The following is a 16,030-nucleotide window of genomic DNA, read 5'->3' on the forward strand; positions in this document are numbered from 1 at the left end:
TTCTCTGAGTCAGTGAATTCCACTGTCGAACAGCCCTGACAAGTCAGAAAGTTCTTCCTAGTTTTGGTGGAATCTCTTTTCCTGTACCTTGAATCCATTACTCCTGTTCCTAGTCTCTGAGGCAGCAGAAAACAAGCTTGCTCCCTCTTCAACATGGCATCCCTTCAAATATCTAAACATGGCTATCATGTCACCCCTTAACGTACGATTCTCCAGACTGAACATCCCCAGCTCCCTAAGCCTCTCTTCGTAGGGCATGGACTCCAGATCCTTTACCATTTTGGTTGCCCTCCTCTGGACTGGTTCCAGCTTGTCAATATCCTTCTTGAATTGCGGTGCCCAACACCGATGTTGGTGTTGTGACAGAGCCCCGCCATGCCAGGAAGGGTCTGGTTGCAATGGAGAATTTACTAGCATGCTCAGGTTGGGGGGGGGGGCAGGGGGGGGCGGTGTCAGCTTTCTGTAAGCTTCAGCCATGCCTGGGGTCTGCAGTGGTGGGCCTACAGTTAACACACCTTTCTCCTCCATAGAAGGAAAGGTACATTATTGTCAGCAAAGTGGATGAAGAGGAGCGCAAACGGAGAGAGCAGGTCAAGCAAGTGAAAGAGCAGGTATGGGTGGGAGCAGGGGGGAGACCTTTAAAACATGGCTCGACTTGCTGTCTGGCGGGGAGGGCTGCTGGGGAAGATCCCCGGGCCACAGCTGCCTTGAGAGCCGGTCTCGTGGCATCCTGGCTCGTGGCCGATCTCGTGTTCAGCTTGTGGGTGAGCTGAGCTTCTTTGGTCTCACTGTTCTTCAGGAGGAGCTTAATGACGCCGTGGGATTTTCCCGAGTCATTCATGCCATTGCAAATTCTGTAAGTTCCCAGTGTTCTAATCTCTTTTGTGTGAAATGAATCAGCGGATGGGGAAAAAGTTCATTTCTTGAGGACCGTGAACTAGGTTGCTGCTGTCTCTTGCTGGCATTCATGGGCCCAGAATGGGATAGTGTTAAGAGTGTCAGGCTGGGATATAGGAATCCCCACTGGGGCTGTGGAAACTCGCTGGGTGGCCTTCAGTCAGTCCCACCCTCACAGGGTGGTTGTTGGGAGGACGAATGGAGGAGAGAAGAATGTTGTAAACCCACTGGGAAGAAAAACAGGGTGTAAATGAAATCAGTAAAGGCAGCCCTGTTCGTTATATTCCACCCCTCCCGCACATGCACACCCCGTCTTCCCCTGGAGCTCACTGCAGCATGTCCCTGTTTCTCCCATTGTCACAACAACCTTATGAGGTAGGTTAGGCTGACCCGTGGAGCGATGTGGCGGAGTGATGTTCGGGCCCAAGGCTTTGTGATCCGAGTCCAGCACCTCAATGCCTAGAATGATGGTGCTTTTCTCAACGGTCCTGATGTGGCCCCTGCAGTGGCTGATTTCCCCTCTGTGTTTTTGAATGCTTCTGTGCAGCGGAAGCTTGTGGTTGGCCATAATATGCTGCTGGACGTCATGCACACCATCCACCAGTTCTACTGCCCCCTGCCGGAGGTGAGCAGCTTTCGTGTCCTCGGGAGCCTGTGGAAGGCAGTCTTTCCCGTGGCCCTGGCCCTGTGTCTTTGAAGACAAATTCGGGTCTTCCTTCCCAAGCTGCCGGGCACAATCTCTGATTCTTGACGAGAGGTCCTGGCTAAGGAAACTGGGTTGGGGGCGGGGCACCTTCCTGGATCTGTACCTTGCTTCGCTTTGTTGCTGTGTTCCAGTTCAGCTTCGCATGGCAGTAATTGGGTTGCTCTCGATTTTTTAAGGAACTTGGCGAGTTTAAAGAAGTAACAACATGCGTCTTTCCAAGGTAGGCTTATTTGCAGTTTGCTAGAGCATCTCTGGGCCGCGGCATAAGTGGCGGCATCCTCCAGCCCACTCGGATCTGCCGAACGTTGAGGAACACAAGCAGGGATGCTTCAGTGGTGGCTCCAGTGCATCAGAGCATTCAGCCATAGTTCCGGTTTGCTGGCTCCACAACGTGTTGCTATTTTAGAAGAGTTTTACGATGTGGCGTGTTAATGGATGAGCTGTGAGCTGCTTTGCATTTTGCGAGAAGATGCTGAAGGCCCCTCTCTCCTCCCCTGCCCTTTGTGCTTTCCTGTCCTCCTTGTGGTACTATTAAGTTTGTTTAGATGTGCTGCTACACAGACAACGCATCTTTTTTGTGGCTCATTTTTTTAGTTCATCTTCTTCTTGCCGATAAGGTGCTATATTTGATTGACTCTTGTTAGTGTTTCAAGATGTCCGTGAGCTCCTAGAGAGCAGAGTCTCTGTATATTTCTTTATGTGGTCATGTTTGTATCCCACTTTCCATCCATTGCAGAATACAAGTGGCAGAGTGCTGGCATTTGCTCCCAAATCCACATTCTGGGCTGCAATAATAAATGCATGGCCTTATTTACTGTTAACCAGGTGACAGGTGTGGTCCTTATTTTCACAACTCTTGTTTGTAGGCTCCTGGATACGAAGCTGATGGCCAGCACCGCACCGTTCAAGGTAACCCGTCTCTGACATCCCTCTTGGTAATTTGGGGAGGGGGGGCGTGGCATTGGATTACCAAAGTGGATCATGTGGCTGCTGTGATCTTGCTGTACAGCACAAATACCAGGAACTTTCTGACAGTTTTGGTGACTTAAGGATTCCACATCACAACCCTGTCGCTGATCTGGGAAGTTGGTGTCGGCATCTGACACAGAAGCATTTCTTTCTCTAATAGTGACCGGAAAAGCCAAGGATTACTAGCAAACAGCATGTTGATTTCCACTCATAATTTTTGGTAGCACAGACAGTGTGACACATGCCATGTGGCTCGTTCCCAAAAATCAGAGAGAATTCCAGAGCCGAGTCCCATGAATCTGATCCATTAACAGCAGTACCTTCTCCCAATGCAGAGTAGATGTCAGGTTATCCATTGCTGGAGGAATGGATCTGTCAGATCCCACCCCTATCATGGAACTCCTTTCATGGGCATCTCACTCCAGATTAGAGAACCATGTGAAGAAATCATGTCACTTAATGTAAAATGTTTGACTTTTAGCTATAAGCTTCCAAAGGGGTTTGAGTTGCATCTTCATTTTAGGGGCTGTTTGGGAAGAGTCACAACTGCTGGAACGGGAGCACCTGGTTCTTGGCCAGAAGTGACCCTGTGATGCAGCAAACCTGCTTTTGAAGGGGGGGGGGGCTTCCCAAAAGCATGGGAATGAGAGGGGCACAGGTGGGCAGGAAAAGCCTTGGATTTCAGTGCTGAAGATAGATGATGCATGAGAAGGAATCATTGGGGAGCTCTTCATGCAGGGCTGCTTGGACTGGATGCCTTTAGGGGAGAGACACTGAACAAGCGGTGTCGTCTCTTGTGCCTCCACAGGAAACGATCAGCAACACCTCTCTTGCGGAGCTGGAAAAGCGGCTCAAGGAGAGACCTTTCAGTCCTCCAAAAGTCGGTAAGGAGATTTTTGCAGGAAGTGCTGCGTGACTAGTCTTTTGGGCTGAGGAGGGTTTTGTAAACTTTTCAACGGCACTCCTTCCCTTCATCATAAGCTGTCCTGGGTTTTGAGAGATTCTGCATGTTGTGATAACAAACAAGGCAAAAACCCCGCTGGCTCTGGGGTTAATGGGAAGTGTGTGTGGTATGCATGTGTGTAGTGGTTAAGAGCAGGTGCGCTCTGATCTAGAGAACGGGGTTTGATTCTCCGCTCTGCCACTTGAGCTGTGGAGGCTTATCTAGGGAACTAGATTAGCTTGTACACTCCAACACATGCCAGCTGGGTGATTGTGGGCTAATGACAGTTCTTCAGATCTCTCTCAACCCCACCCAGGTTGGCGGGGAAGGGAAAGGAGATTGTCAGCCCCTTTGATTCTCCTTACAGGAGAGAAAGGTGGGATAGAAATCTAGACTCCTCTTCTTTTACATGTATGCAGAGCTGCTTCCTGCTCTGAAATTTCTGTGTAACTTGAGCATTTATTTAGTGGCTTTCAAGCCATAGCAGAACTGAGGTACTTGCTGGCAGAGAAGCATCCGTGTTTTCATATTTTTAATTCGCTGCAAAGCTGCTGACCCGAGGACCCTCCCTTAACAGGAATTCCTGCATGTGCTTGCAGGGGAGGAATGTGTAATTGTCCCGTCCCCCCCGTCCCCCGCTTGTGATTTATTGATTGATTTGTTTATTTACTGCAATGGTGGTGAACCTATGGCACGGGTGCCAGAGGTGGCACTCAGAGCCCTCTCTGTGGGCACATGGGCACAGAGCTCGTCATGTGGGGGGGGGGAATCATCCACACACACACATCTAGGCTGGCCTGGGCCATTGGACATGATGTGCGTGCACCGCGAGAGCAGGGAGGACTCGGCTGGCAGTCCTGGTGCCTGTGCTCCGGGTGGCTGTTGCCCAAGGGGGGGCAGAGGAGGCAGAGATGCTAGAGAGGCGCAGAGTGGTGCACGCGGGACTTGCTGGAGGTTAGAGCAGGCAGGCCCCTGCTTGAGCGGGTGGGACGGAGGCAGAGTGGTGGGGTAGAGGCGCTGGAGCAGCGCAGGGCAGAGCAGACCAGCGGGTGAACACAGGACCTGTTAGAGGCTGGAGCAGGCTGGCTGCTGTTGCCTGAGGGGTTGAACAAACAAAACGTGGGGAAAAGGTAAAAGGCGGATCCAAATGGATCCGTCCCATGTACACCGGGGAAACGCTCAGACCCAAGTTTATTGCCAATCGCATGGGCAGATCGAGCTTAGGGTGAAGGAACCAAGATGGATTTAGGATTTTTTTTAAAGCACACCAAGGTCTTTGCTAGAACTGCCTTTATTTTTCTGTTTCTGTTGCATTTTTGTGGGAAGTCAAATTCTGTGAAGGAAAGATGACATGTGAAGGAAAAACCGCAGATCAGATGGCTGCTCCACCAATTTAGCTTTCCTGACGTTATCCCACCCCTTGCACAGCATTCTTGCTTAGGATTACCTTCCTTGACTGCCTTTTTATTTCTATTTTGTGGTGGGGGATTTATTGGGTTTCGGAAAGTGAAAGTTTTACTTCCCTCTCCCCCCACACCCCTTCCCCATTCCCTGCCAGGCCCCTAGTGTGATAATAGTGTAATTATTTCAGGGAGATTATTAGCATTAAACCTAAGACGTAGTTTTGGGGAAGCAGTGTAGGTAACCCTGTTAAGTGCTGTTAAACCCACTGATTTTCATGGGAAGAACTAAAGTACAGTCCTTTACCTGGGAGTAAGCTTGGTTGCTGGCAATAGGGCTTGCTTCTGAGTAAACCCTCCTAGGGTCATGATTCACCCGTTCGAAGCTTTGCACAGTTGCTTCACCAAGCTTACTCCCAAGTAACACATGCCTTGGATCCAACGTTTTTTCTAAAATAAAACCTCAGTATTCAGGTTAACTTGCCGTATTGGCACTTTGCAATAAATAAGTGTGTTTTGGGTTGCAATTTGGGCACTCGGTCTCAAAAAGGTTCGCCATCACTGATTTACGGTCATTGACCAGCAAGATACAAAAGAGTTAAATTTACAAAAATACAGATTAAAGTAAGTAATAAAATACAGTTAAAAGCATAAGAAAATTCAGGATATGAGCACACAATAGAGACAGTATCCATCTAATAATAATAAGGGGAAATTAACTGCCACAACTGGTAGAGCTCTGTCAAACCTTCCTGATTTTGCTAGAAATCCAAGCAAACTTGGCAACGGAATACGTTAGATGTTTATTTGTATCTGATAGCAATGTTTTGATCTTGTTTTCCTTTGCCAAAGAAGAGTTTGCCTGGTCATAGGGAAGAAGCACCCTACGTATCTCATCATAATATGGACATTCAAGTAGAATATGTTCTGTGAACACTGCAAGTTCTGCCCTCAATTGGTACTTTGCTATAAATCCCAGCAGTAGAGGTAGGCGAGAGGGCATTATAGCGCAGGAGGCCGAAGGCTCTACAATGGTTAATATTAGACAGAGAGGTGAGGTATTATTGAGAGTTTGTTGAGAGTTATTTTACTGAAGATTAGATTTTTCAGTTTATTGAGGTCATGTTGCCTCTCAACATCTATAATTCTGAGTTTAATAAGATCCCTGGCTCTGTTGTAATTCATACTTGAGATTAGTTGTTGGGAGAGTCCATAGTATGCTGGCTTCTGTAGCACTGCTCTAAGCCACGGGGAAATAAATGTATCAGACAAGATATATCTAGCAAGGCCCCTCTGGCAATAGCACAATCTATGCCAATATAGTATGGAGCGTGTCCATAATTTTGCCTCTACTGGTATCAGTCCGGTCTCTATATGCAGTGCAGTGTTTGAGATGTTATTTGGGAGCTGTAGGATAGACCTCAGACATTTAGATTGGATACGTTCCAGGTTACAAAGGAAGCCAGTGATGGTTAATGGGGTACCGTATGATAGTTGTGCCAAAGATTTAGCCTTAAATAGTTTGACGGCAGCCGGGATGTGGCAACCGCCCCCTGCTTGTGTGTTTCTGTGACCCTGCAGCTGGTCATTATGTTTTGGCCCTCCAGGTCCCCTTCCGCAGCCCCCCTGGTGGGCAAAATATTCTCTCTCCTTGCCGTAATAACCCCAAGTAGGCATCATTTCTCCCTCCCAGAAAGCGCGGAAGGATTCCCCAGTTACGACACAGCCTCTGAGCAGCTCCATGAAGCAGGTTACGACGCTTACATCACCGGCCTGTGCTTCATCTCCATGGCCAGCTTCCTAGGTACGTGAACACACGCGAAGCACCGAATTGGACCTTGGGCCATCAGAACTAACAACTCTCTGAGGTCTCCGGCAGGGAACTCTCCCATCACCTCCTTTCTGGTCCTTTCACCTGGAGAAGCTGGGGATTAAACCTGGGACCCTCCTTTATGCGGAGCAGATGCTGTCCGCCTCCCACGGCCGTCAGTCCCTTGCCCCGCATGGAGCCCCAGAGCTGCCAGCAGCAGCCTCTGAGTTCTGAACTGTTCCTTGTTCCACAGGTTCCTTCCTCAGCCCTCCCAAGAATCCCGTCTCTGCCAATTCAAAGCTCATTGAACCGTTTTTCAACAAGTAAGTAACTGCAAGTGCTGTCCCTTAATTCCCAACATTTAAAATTGAGAAATTTCACAACATAAAGCCAAACTGGCTAGAAGGAGAAGTTGCCATCTGCTGTATAAGAGGTATCTTGGGAAGAAATGGTTTTAATGTACAGGAGCAGCAGTGGCGTAGGGGTTAAGAGCAGGTGCACTCTAATCTGAGGAACCAGGTTTGATTCCCCGCTCTGTCACTTGAGCTGTGCAAGCTCAATTCAGATTAGCCTGTGCACTCCAACACACGCCAGTTGGGTGACCTTGGGCTAGTCACAGCTCTTCTGAGCTCTCTCAGCCCCACCTACCTCACAGGGTGTTTGTTGTGAGGGGGGAAGGGCAAGGAGATTGTAAGCCCCTTTGAGTCTCTTGCAGGAGAGAAAGGGGGGGATATAAATCCAAACTCTTCCTCTTCTTTTTAGTTTGCGCAGTATGTTTTGGCTGGCATTTAGAATTTTTTAAAAGATAAAATCTAGTCTATCTAGGTGGAGAGGCAGTGTGGTGCAGTGGCTAGAGTCTCAGACTAGGATATGGGAGTCTCAGGTTTGAATCCTTACTGTTGCACAGAAGCTCGCTGGGTGACCCTGGGCCAATCACACGCTCTCAGCCTAACGTACTTCACAGGGTTGTTGTGAGGAAAAAATGGAGGAGAGGCAAATGATGTAAACCGCTTTAGGTCTCCACTGGGGAGAAAGGCGGGGTGTGAATGAATGAAGTAAATAAATACCTGCTTAGCCCTTCCCCCCCCTCCTCAGCCAATGCCAGGGTTAGGGCCGGGGGTGGGGGGGTGGGGGCTTGTCAACTGGTGCTTAATCAGAATCTCAGGCAATTCTATTGTTGCAACTTCTGGTGGCATCTCCTGCAGCATGGGGGGGGGGGGGAGTTGGTCTGTCTTGGAGCTGTCCTTGCTCTTTTTCTAAGGGTCTTGGCAAGCTTTGCCCGAGGAGAAGGAAGCTCTGCCGGTTCTTTGCAAAGGTTCAAGTCGAAGGGTTGTGGGGGAGAGTCCCTCTCCAATAGCTGGAAGTATTTTTTAGTATTTAAAGAAAGCCAGTTGTGACTTTTTCTGTCTCATTTCAGGTTATTTCTCATGAGGGTGATGGACATCCCGTACCTCAACTTGGAAGGGCCGGATTGTAAGTGTTCCTTGTGGCTTTCAGTCCATCCTTGCTTCGAACCACCTGGGCCTCTGATCACTATACCCGGCCGTTTCTCCTTGTCTTTCAGTGGAGCCAAAACGAGACCACGTTCTTTATGTGACGTTTCCCAAAGAGTGGAAGACGAGTGACCTGTACCAGCTCTTCAGGGCTTTTGGTGAGCAGCCCATAGCCAGTGGCAGGAGGAATGCTGCCAGGTGGAGGAATGGTTGGGGTGGCAACTCTTGGGAGTCAGCGCTGGGTGATGCTTCTAGACAGCACTGGGCACTGTTGGCTCTTCTTGTTGGCAGCTGGACTGGGGATGTAACATGTTTTTATGGGGGGAAAAACTAGGAAGTGATGCCAGAGAGTAAATTTTTAGCTTATTTGTTTGCATCCTGCCTTTCTCACCAGTGGAGACCCAAAGTTCACTGAGCTGTATATTATGCCTTTTATGCAGCGACAGCAATGGAATACGTGCAAGATTGATAAGAAAACGTTCCGTATAAAGCGTTCCATGTGTTGCTCCCCTGGCCCCTGCCTCCACTCACCAGGGCTTCCTTAAACCTTGGAGTGGAGTCAAGAGTTTGGCTGCCATCCCAGTCCTGACCCCGTCCTGTTCCTCCTATGCTTGGCTGTTCCATACCAAATCTGATGCTGGCCATGCCTCCCCCCCCCCCCCCGCAGGTAAGATTCAGGTGTCCTGGATTGATGACACGTCGGCATTTGTGTCACTTAGTCAACCCGAGCAAGTACAAATCGGTAAGTCTTGCAGATGCCCTCTGGGGTAAGGGGGTGGGGTGGGGGGGTTTCCTAGCAGTTAGCTGACCAGTTGGTTTCCTTTCTGGCTGCTGGAGCCAGGGCTTGTGGGGGCAGAGTTTCTTGGGGAGCTGAAGGGGTCCAGAAGATGGGGGAATGCAAGAGGAAGAAGGAGAACCCTGCTGTGCTACTGATGGTCTCCAAGAGGTGGTTCTCCTGGCTGATTTCGTTTGCCCTCCGTCACCCAGGCCACAAACTGGAGTCTGGGCACAGATTGTCTTCCTTAATAAGGCTGTCCAGACAGGGAGCCTGCTCGTATATTCTGTCACAATACATTGCTCTTTTGGTGTGGGGGAACGGGGGGCTCTGGTGGGTTCTGGGCATCATAGTTTGCTCTACTATGTCTGGCCTGGAGAGCCAGCATAGTGGTTAAGAGCCCTTTGGAGGGAGAGCAATTTAATAATAATGATAATAATAATAATAAATAGAGTAGGTTCACTCTAATCTGGAGAACTGGGTTTGATTCCCCGCTCTGCTGCTTAAGCTCTGGAGGCTTATCTAGTGAACTTGATTAGCTTGTGCTGGAGTTCACATGCCAGCTGGGTGACCTTGGGCTAGTCACAGCTCTTGGGAGCTCTCTCAGCCCCACCCACCTCGCAGGGTGTTTGTTGTGGGGAGAGGCAGGGAAAGGAGTTTGTAAGCCCCTTTGTGTCTCCTTACAGGAGAGAAAGGGGGGGTATAAACCCAATTCCCCCTCTTTTTCTTCTTCTTCTTGCCCTCTGTTGAAGGGTGCCAAGTTTTTCCATGGTCTTTCTAGCAATAAGTGCCAGCCCATGGCCACAAGAGCCTGGAAAACCCACAGCAGCCTGTCTGTCAAGTCATTGTCCCAACTTGACTTTTATTTTCCATGGTGGGGTAGCAGTGAGCGCTGAGCACTGAGGAAATTTATAAGCTGCTCTTCAAAAGGCCCCAAAGCAGCATACAATGAACTGAAGAATTAAAACTGATAAAACCATAGAAACGTGGAAACTAAAGTAGCAAGAATAAAGAGCAAATGGAAGATCTGGTAACACCCAGTAAAATCAAACAAAAGTTCATTTAAATTGTAGACACATCTGTCTGTGAATGTCCTGGAAGATAATGAGGTTACCTGAGTTAGGTGTTCTGTCTGGGGAGCCCCTTCCCCTGCTGCGGAAGCCTCACCTATCTAGCTTCAGGGGACGGATTTCAGAGCAGGGCCTGCTTCTGTGTCATCCAGAGCTCTTATGCTTCCTGTAGCTGTTAACACCAGCAAGTATGCAGAAAGCTACAGGATCCAAACCTATGCAGAATACAGCGAGAACAAGCATGGGGAAAAGAGGCAAGGAAAGAGGAAATGGACCGAAGACGGCTGGAAGGAAGTGGAAGCCAAGCGGTTGAAGCCGCAGACCTTGCCGCCCTTGCTGCAGAGCCGGTTCTGCAATTTCGCCAGGTGAGATGCCTGCCTTCCAAGTTTTAGAGGCCTTCTAGTCATCCTCACTTCAGCCTGTCCAAGGCTCATACCTTGATTTTAGTCAGGCCTTTGACAAGGTGCCCCATGATATTCTTGCGAGTGAGCTGGAAAGATGTGGACTAGATAATGCAGCCGCCAGGTGGATTTGTAATTGGTTGATCGGCCGAACACAAGGAGTGCTCATCGATGGCTCCTTTTCATCCTGCAGAGAAGTGAGCAGTGGCTTTTGTTGCGGGAGGTGTCCTGTTTCAAAACACAGTTCAAAACACAATTGGAAGCCTGTGACATCCACCAGCCTCTCTTTAGCTAAAAGTGCCACAGGGTTCTGTCCTGGGCCCAGTGCTGTTCAATATTTTTTATCAATGACTTGGATAAGGAAAATAGAGGGCACATTAATTAAATTTGCAGATGACACCAAAATAGGAGGGGTAGCTAATATGTTGGAGGGCTGGGGCAGGATTCAAAATGCTCTGGACAGAGCTGGGCCAAAATGAATAACATGAATGTCAACAGAGATAAATGTAAGATTCTACCCTTAGGCAGAAAAAATGAAACGCACAGGTATAGGATGGGTGACACCTGGCTTGACGGTAGTACAAGTGAAAGGGATCTGGGAGTCTTAGTAGACCAGAAACTGAACATGAGTCAGCAGTGTGACATGGCAGCCAAGAAAGCCAATGCAATTCTGGGATGCATCAATAAGAGTATAGCGTCTACATCGAGGGGAGTAATTGTACCACTCTACTCTGCATTGGCCAGACCTCACCTAGAGAACTGTGTTCAGTTCTGGGCACTGCAATTTAAAAAGGATATTGACTAGCTAGAACTTGTCTAGAGGAGGGCAACCAAAATGGTCAAAGGTCTGGAATCCATGCCCTATGAGGAGAGGCTTAGGGAGCTGGGAATGTTTAGTCTGGAGAAGCAAAGGTCAAGGGGAGACATGATAGCCATGTTTAAATATTTGAAGGGATGCCATGTCGAAGAGGGAGCAAGCTTGTTTTCTGCTGCCTCAGAAACTAGGACCAGGAGTCATGGATTCAAGGTGCAAAAAAGAGATTCCACCTAAACATTAGGAGGAACTTCCTGACTGTCAGGTCTGTTTGACAGTGGAATTCGCTGCCTTGGATAGTTGTGGCATCTCTTTCTTTGGAGGTTTTTAAAGAGAGGCTGGATGAACATATGTCAGGAGTGCTTTGATTGTGTGTTCCTGCATTGCAGGGGGTTGGACTTGATGGCCCTTGATTGCAGGGGGTTGGACTTGATGGCCCTTGATGGCCCTTGGACTTGATGGCCCTTGGAAGATGGTCTCTTCCAACTCTATGGTTCAGGACCAGCTTAGGGCAAGGACCTAAGCCTGGCAGGGCATTAGTCTGGCTGGGTCTGTACTCTGGTTCTTGGCTAGCAGCCACACAAAATAAATGTTTCCAGTGGGCGGCTGTGTGGCACCTGTGAGACCACATTCGGTTGGGGCAGTTGTAGAAGCCCCCGTGAGGCCGCAGAGTGCCCAGTTCCTGACTGTTCCATCTCCCCTCCCCTTGCCCAGTTTTACTGCTACCAGCACGGTGGGAAAGAGGAGCATGAGCCCCATCGAAGAGGAGAGCGACAGTGACGGTGACGAAGTGGAAGAAGCGGCGCTGGACCCCTCTGACCCCTTAGAGGAATCCACTGATGACGGGAAGATGGCCAAGAAGTTCAAGAGAGCCAAAAGGGAGGAAGACGCAGCAGGTGAGTGCGGTGTGGGATCTGCCGGCGTCTCCGTTGCTTCTGCTGCCTCTGGGAGCTCTTGGGCCAGCTCCTCTCATGTCAGGCAGCTCTGCCAGTTTGATAGGCTGCAGAGAGAACAGCTGTTGCGGCACCTGAGAGTTTTTTGCCTGTGGCTGATGCTCGATTCGGCCTGGGCTGTAGAGGCTGCTTCTGTTGCCAGAGGCGGCGTCAGATGGAACCTGTGCAGGTGTAACCAGGCAGCCTGCCGCACTGCTGGCGATGCCTGAGCTGGTCTGGGGCAAAGGCACAGTTCCCTGTCCTCCACCTTTGCCCCAAAATCTCTGGAGTAATGGGGCAGAACCTCTGCCTTTGCCACCCCCCTGCCCCAAATCAATCTAAAATAGGCATTCCAGAGTGGAGGAGGAGGAGGAGGAAGTATTGGCCCCTCTCCCCCCACCCCATTTTGTGTCGACCAAAAGGCAAGAAGCGAGCCTGTGGGGCACTCTGGAATCTTTCCAAGCCACCGTCACCTGCTTGTGTGGTCCAGAATATGACTCAGTTCCCTTCTTGGGTTGCTTCTTGACCTGGCTGAAGTCCTTTTCCTTTCTCCAGGGGACATCACGACGGCTTCCTCCACGCTCTTTGAAGTCCCGGACATGTGGTAGCCGGCAGCTGTCCTGTTGCAAAGTGGACTGTGGCTCAAAGGGGTCTGTGGCCAGCACAGTGACTCAGAAGCCACGCCGTGTAAATAAAGTGGGGGTCTATTTAAAAAAGGAAAGGAAAAGAAACAGCAGGGTGTCTTTTGGAAATCACTTTAATTTTTTAAACTGTCTCCTGAGCAATCATTGTCGCAGTTCTTCGTGTGTGTGCACAAGTCGGTTTTGTTGATGATGTGAAATATTTGCTGTCGTCAAGTGCTAAACCTAAATGCCAGGTGGGTGTTAGCTCGGATCACCTGGAATCTGCAGAAGTGATCCGTCCCTGCCCCAATTCCACTCTTCCGCTCCCTGCCCACAAGGAAGGTCTTTTCTCGCACTGCTCTTGTAACTCCATTCAACCCTCACTGTCTCTTAAACTCTTCCGTTCTTGGTCTCCTGAAAACATAAAATGTTCGCAATAGGCTACCCTCTGTCAGCCTCTCTCCCTCCCGCCTACTGAAATTAACGATGAAACTTACTCAGATTTTGGTGGAACTGATCCTAAATTTCACATTTTGTTTGGGGCTTACATGGTGGGGTAAATGAATTAAATGGCGGGGGTGGGGGCAGGGTCCCTCTTCCAGCTCCTGTTCCCTTGGCTTCTGTTGTGGGAGGTGTCCTGTTTCAAAACACAGTTGAAAGCCTGTGACATCCACCAGCCTCCCTTTAGCTAAAAAAAAACAAAAAGTCGGCTTTGGTAGATTTCATAACCTTCGTTTCATATTTGACATTTTTTGTATCATGGAACTGAGAATGATAAAAATGTATTTCCATAAAGTAAAGTAATTTTTTTCTTAGAAATGAAAAATGTTTTTTTTTCCTGGTTGCCAGTATAAGAAGAAGAAGAGTTTGGATTTATGCCCCCCCTTCTCTCTTGTAAGGAGACTCAAAAGGGCTGACAATCCCCTTTCCGTTCCCCCCACAACAAACACCCTGAGAGAGCTCCGAAGAACTGTGATTAGCCCAAGGTCTCCCAGCTGGCATGTGTTTTGTAGTGCACAAGCTAATCTGGTTCACCAGATAAGCCTCCACAGCTCAAGTGGCAGAGCGGGGAATCAAACCTGGTTCTCCAGATTAGAGTGCACCTGCTCTTAACCACTACACCACTGCTGCTCTAAGATGAATGGGCAGATAATTCCATCCCAGTTGGTCTGGAAAGTCAGGCTTGCGAGTTGTGGAGACAGTCCTGCTTTATGTTCTTTACAGACGTAGTGATACTTGGCATTCTTGTGTGCTGAGCTTTGAGCTATTCTCAGTGACACTCATTACAGCCCTGTGAGGTAGTCTCGTACTGGTGCGGGGTGGGAGGCTGTTGAGCAAAGTTCAGCCAGAAATGCCCAAGACCAGCTGCTGATAAGGGAGACTTGAACCCAGAACCTCTTGGTTTGTCGTCATTACCAGCACGTTGCCACATATGAGTATATTTGTGTTTGGCCCTGAAGGCAGCTCTGAGTCAAGATGCTGCTGCCGCCTTCAGTGCCTGCTTGTAACTGAAGCTGGCTCTTCTTGGTTAAGTGCCACTCCCCCCGTCTCCCAGGCAAAATGAGTTGATTGCCACAATTCTCCTTTCCCTGGCAGAATGATCTGTGCCGAAAGCAGTGCGGGTGAAGAAAGACCACCTGGTGGGCGCTCCAGGCAGCTAACAAAAGAGTGAAAGGTGTAGGAAATAGACCTTGCAAGTGGCCGGCGACCTTCGTCTCTTTGCAAGGGATCCCCGGGTGGAGAAGCTCAGGGCTGCAGCAGTTTAGCACAAATCTACCTCCTCAAAAGGAGAAGAGTGAAGACTGGTTGCAGGTTCACATGAGTTAAAACTGCCAAGCCAGTGTTGTTCTGCTAGTGCTGAAACTGCTGCTCAGCTCACACTCAAGAAGCAACACCTCCTGTGGGGGCTGGCCCACCTGCTGCCTCCCAGAGGCACCCACGGGTGAACCCAAACCCACTGTTGGAAGGAGCCATAGGCTGGGTCTGGCTGCTTCTTGCCTGCAGCATGAGTTCTGAAGATGCCAGCCACAGATGCAAGTGAAACGTCAGGAGAGAATGCTGCTAGAACACGGCCATACAGCCCGGAAATCATACAGCACCCCAGTGATTCCGGCCGTGAAAGCCTTCGACAATACAATGAGCCAAGTTGTTTGGACTCAGCTGCCAGCAGAGTTCTGAGAATGGTCCCTGGGACTTTGGTCTCCAGGCAGCTTGGAGAAGGGAGAGGAAGTGGCTCTCTGGGGTTTTGTGAGGTACCTTTTGCCCATTTGCATGTCTCTTCACTTCTGGATGCTGCTTGACTATGGGGATTAACCCATGTACTCAAAAGCGTGTTTACAGGGAGGTAATATTTCATTTTCCAAATAGCTGGGGGTTTTCCCAAAAGAAAAAGGTACCTGCTAACTCCTTTGGAACTGGAGATTCACTGCCCTCTCCATGCACAACCTGACACCCCTTGCTGTATGTGTGTGTGGCGGGAGGGGTGGGGGGGCTGGCTGGCTGGCTGGCTGGCAGTGAAGATCACTTTGGTAGTGAAGACTCAGGACCTGCATCCCTGCTGAAAACTGGCCCCACAGTTGACTTCAGCCGCAAGTCGAATATTTTATTGATCCTTCTGTTGATTAATATACTGTTTTGCATTGAAATAACCGCTCGAATTTAGCATAATAGTGTGCTGGGGGTGGGATAATTCACTCTGGCCAAATCATACACTGTTTGGCTGGGACACGCTTAAATATGTGAAGCGATGCCCTGTGTAAAGAGGGTAGGGAGAAAGAAAGATTGTGTTGTTATTTTCTTAACCACACTAAGCAGCTTTTGATAGATTCTGGTTAAGAAGAAGAAGAGTTTGGATTTATATCCCCCCTTTCTCTCCTGCAGGAGATTCAAAGGGGCTTACAATCTCCTTGCCCTTCCCCGCTGACAACAAACACCCTGTGAGGTAGGTGGGGCTGAGAGAGCTCCGAGAAGCTGTGACTAGCCCAAGGTCACCCAGCTGGCGTGTGTGGGAGTGTACAGGCTAATATGAATTCCCCAGATCAGCCTCCACAGCTCAGGCGGCAGAGCTGGGAATCAAACCCTGTTCCTCCAGATTAGATACACGGAGCTCTTAACCTCCTACACCACTGCTGCTCCGAGTCCCAGTGCCAGGACCCAGCATTTATTCTTTGCAAAGAAGGATGCTGGACTGGATGGAC

The 16,030-nt window shown here is 49.4% G+C and overlaps 1 protein-coding gene across 3 annotated transcripts in view; it reads left to right on the forward strand.

Moving 5' to 3' along the window:
* Positions 1 to 13,648, forward strand: part of PARN (poly(A)-specific ribonuclease) — a 29,461-nt gene extending 15,813 nt beyond the window's left edge. For 2 of the 3 annotated variants that reach the window (XM_048494292.1, XM_048494294.1), the window contains exons 11-24: positions 531 to 611; positions 800 to 856; positions 1,445 to 1,522; positions 1,780 to 1,823; positions 2,470 to 2,512; positions 3,381 to 3,456; positions 6,609 to 6,719; positions 6,979 to 7,048; positions 8,143 to 8,198; positions 8,290 to 8,376; positions 8,886 to 8,960; positions 10,236 to 10,428; positions 11,993 to 12,174; positions 12,766 to 13,648. In XM_048494292.1, the coding sequence (XP_048350249.1) occupies positions 531 to 611; positions 800 to 856; positions 1,445 to 1,522; positions 1,780 to 1,823; positions 2,470 to 2,512; positions 3,381 to 3,456; positions 6,609 to 6,719; positions 6,979 to 7,048; positions 8,143 to 8,198; positions 8,290 to 8,376; positions 8,886 to 8,960; positions 10,236 to 10,428; positions 11,993 to 12,174; positions 12,766 to 12,818 (1,206 nt within the window). In that variant the 3' untranslated portion in view covers positions 12,819 to 13,648. The remainder of the gene's footprint in view (positions 1 to 530; positions 612 to 799; positions 857 to 1,444; positions 1,523 to 1,779; positions 1,824 to 2,469; positions 2,513 to 3,380; positions 3,457 to 6,608; positions 6,720 to 6,978; positions 7,049 to 8,142; positions 8,199 to 8,289; positions 8,377 to 8,885; positions 8,961 to 10,235; positions 10,429 to 11,992; positions 12,175 to 12,765) is intronic. The other variant, XM_048494293.1, reaches the window with a different exon arrangement.
* Positions 13,649 to 16,030: the final 2,382 nt, after the last annotated feature.

This window comes from Sphaerodactylus townsendi, linkage group LG04, assembly GCF_021028975.2.
Source record: "Sphaerodactylus townsendi isolate TG3544 linkage group LG04, MPM_Stown_v2.3, whole genome shotgun sequence".
NCBI lineage: Eukaryota > Metazoa > Chordata > Lepidosauria > Squamata > Sphaerodactylidae > Sphaerodactylus > Sphaerodactylus townsendi.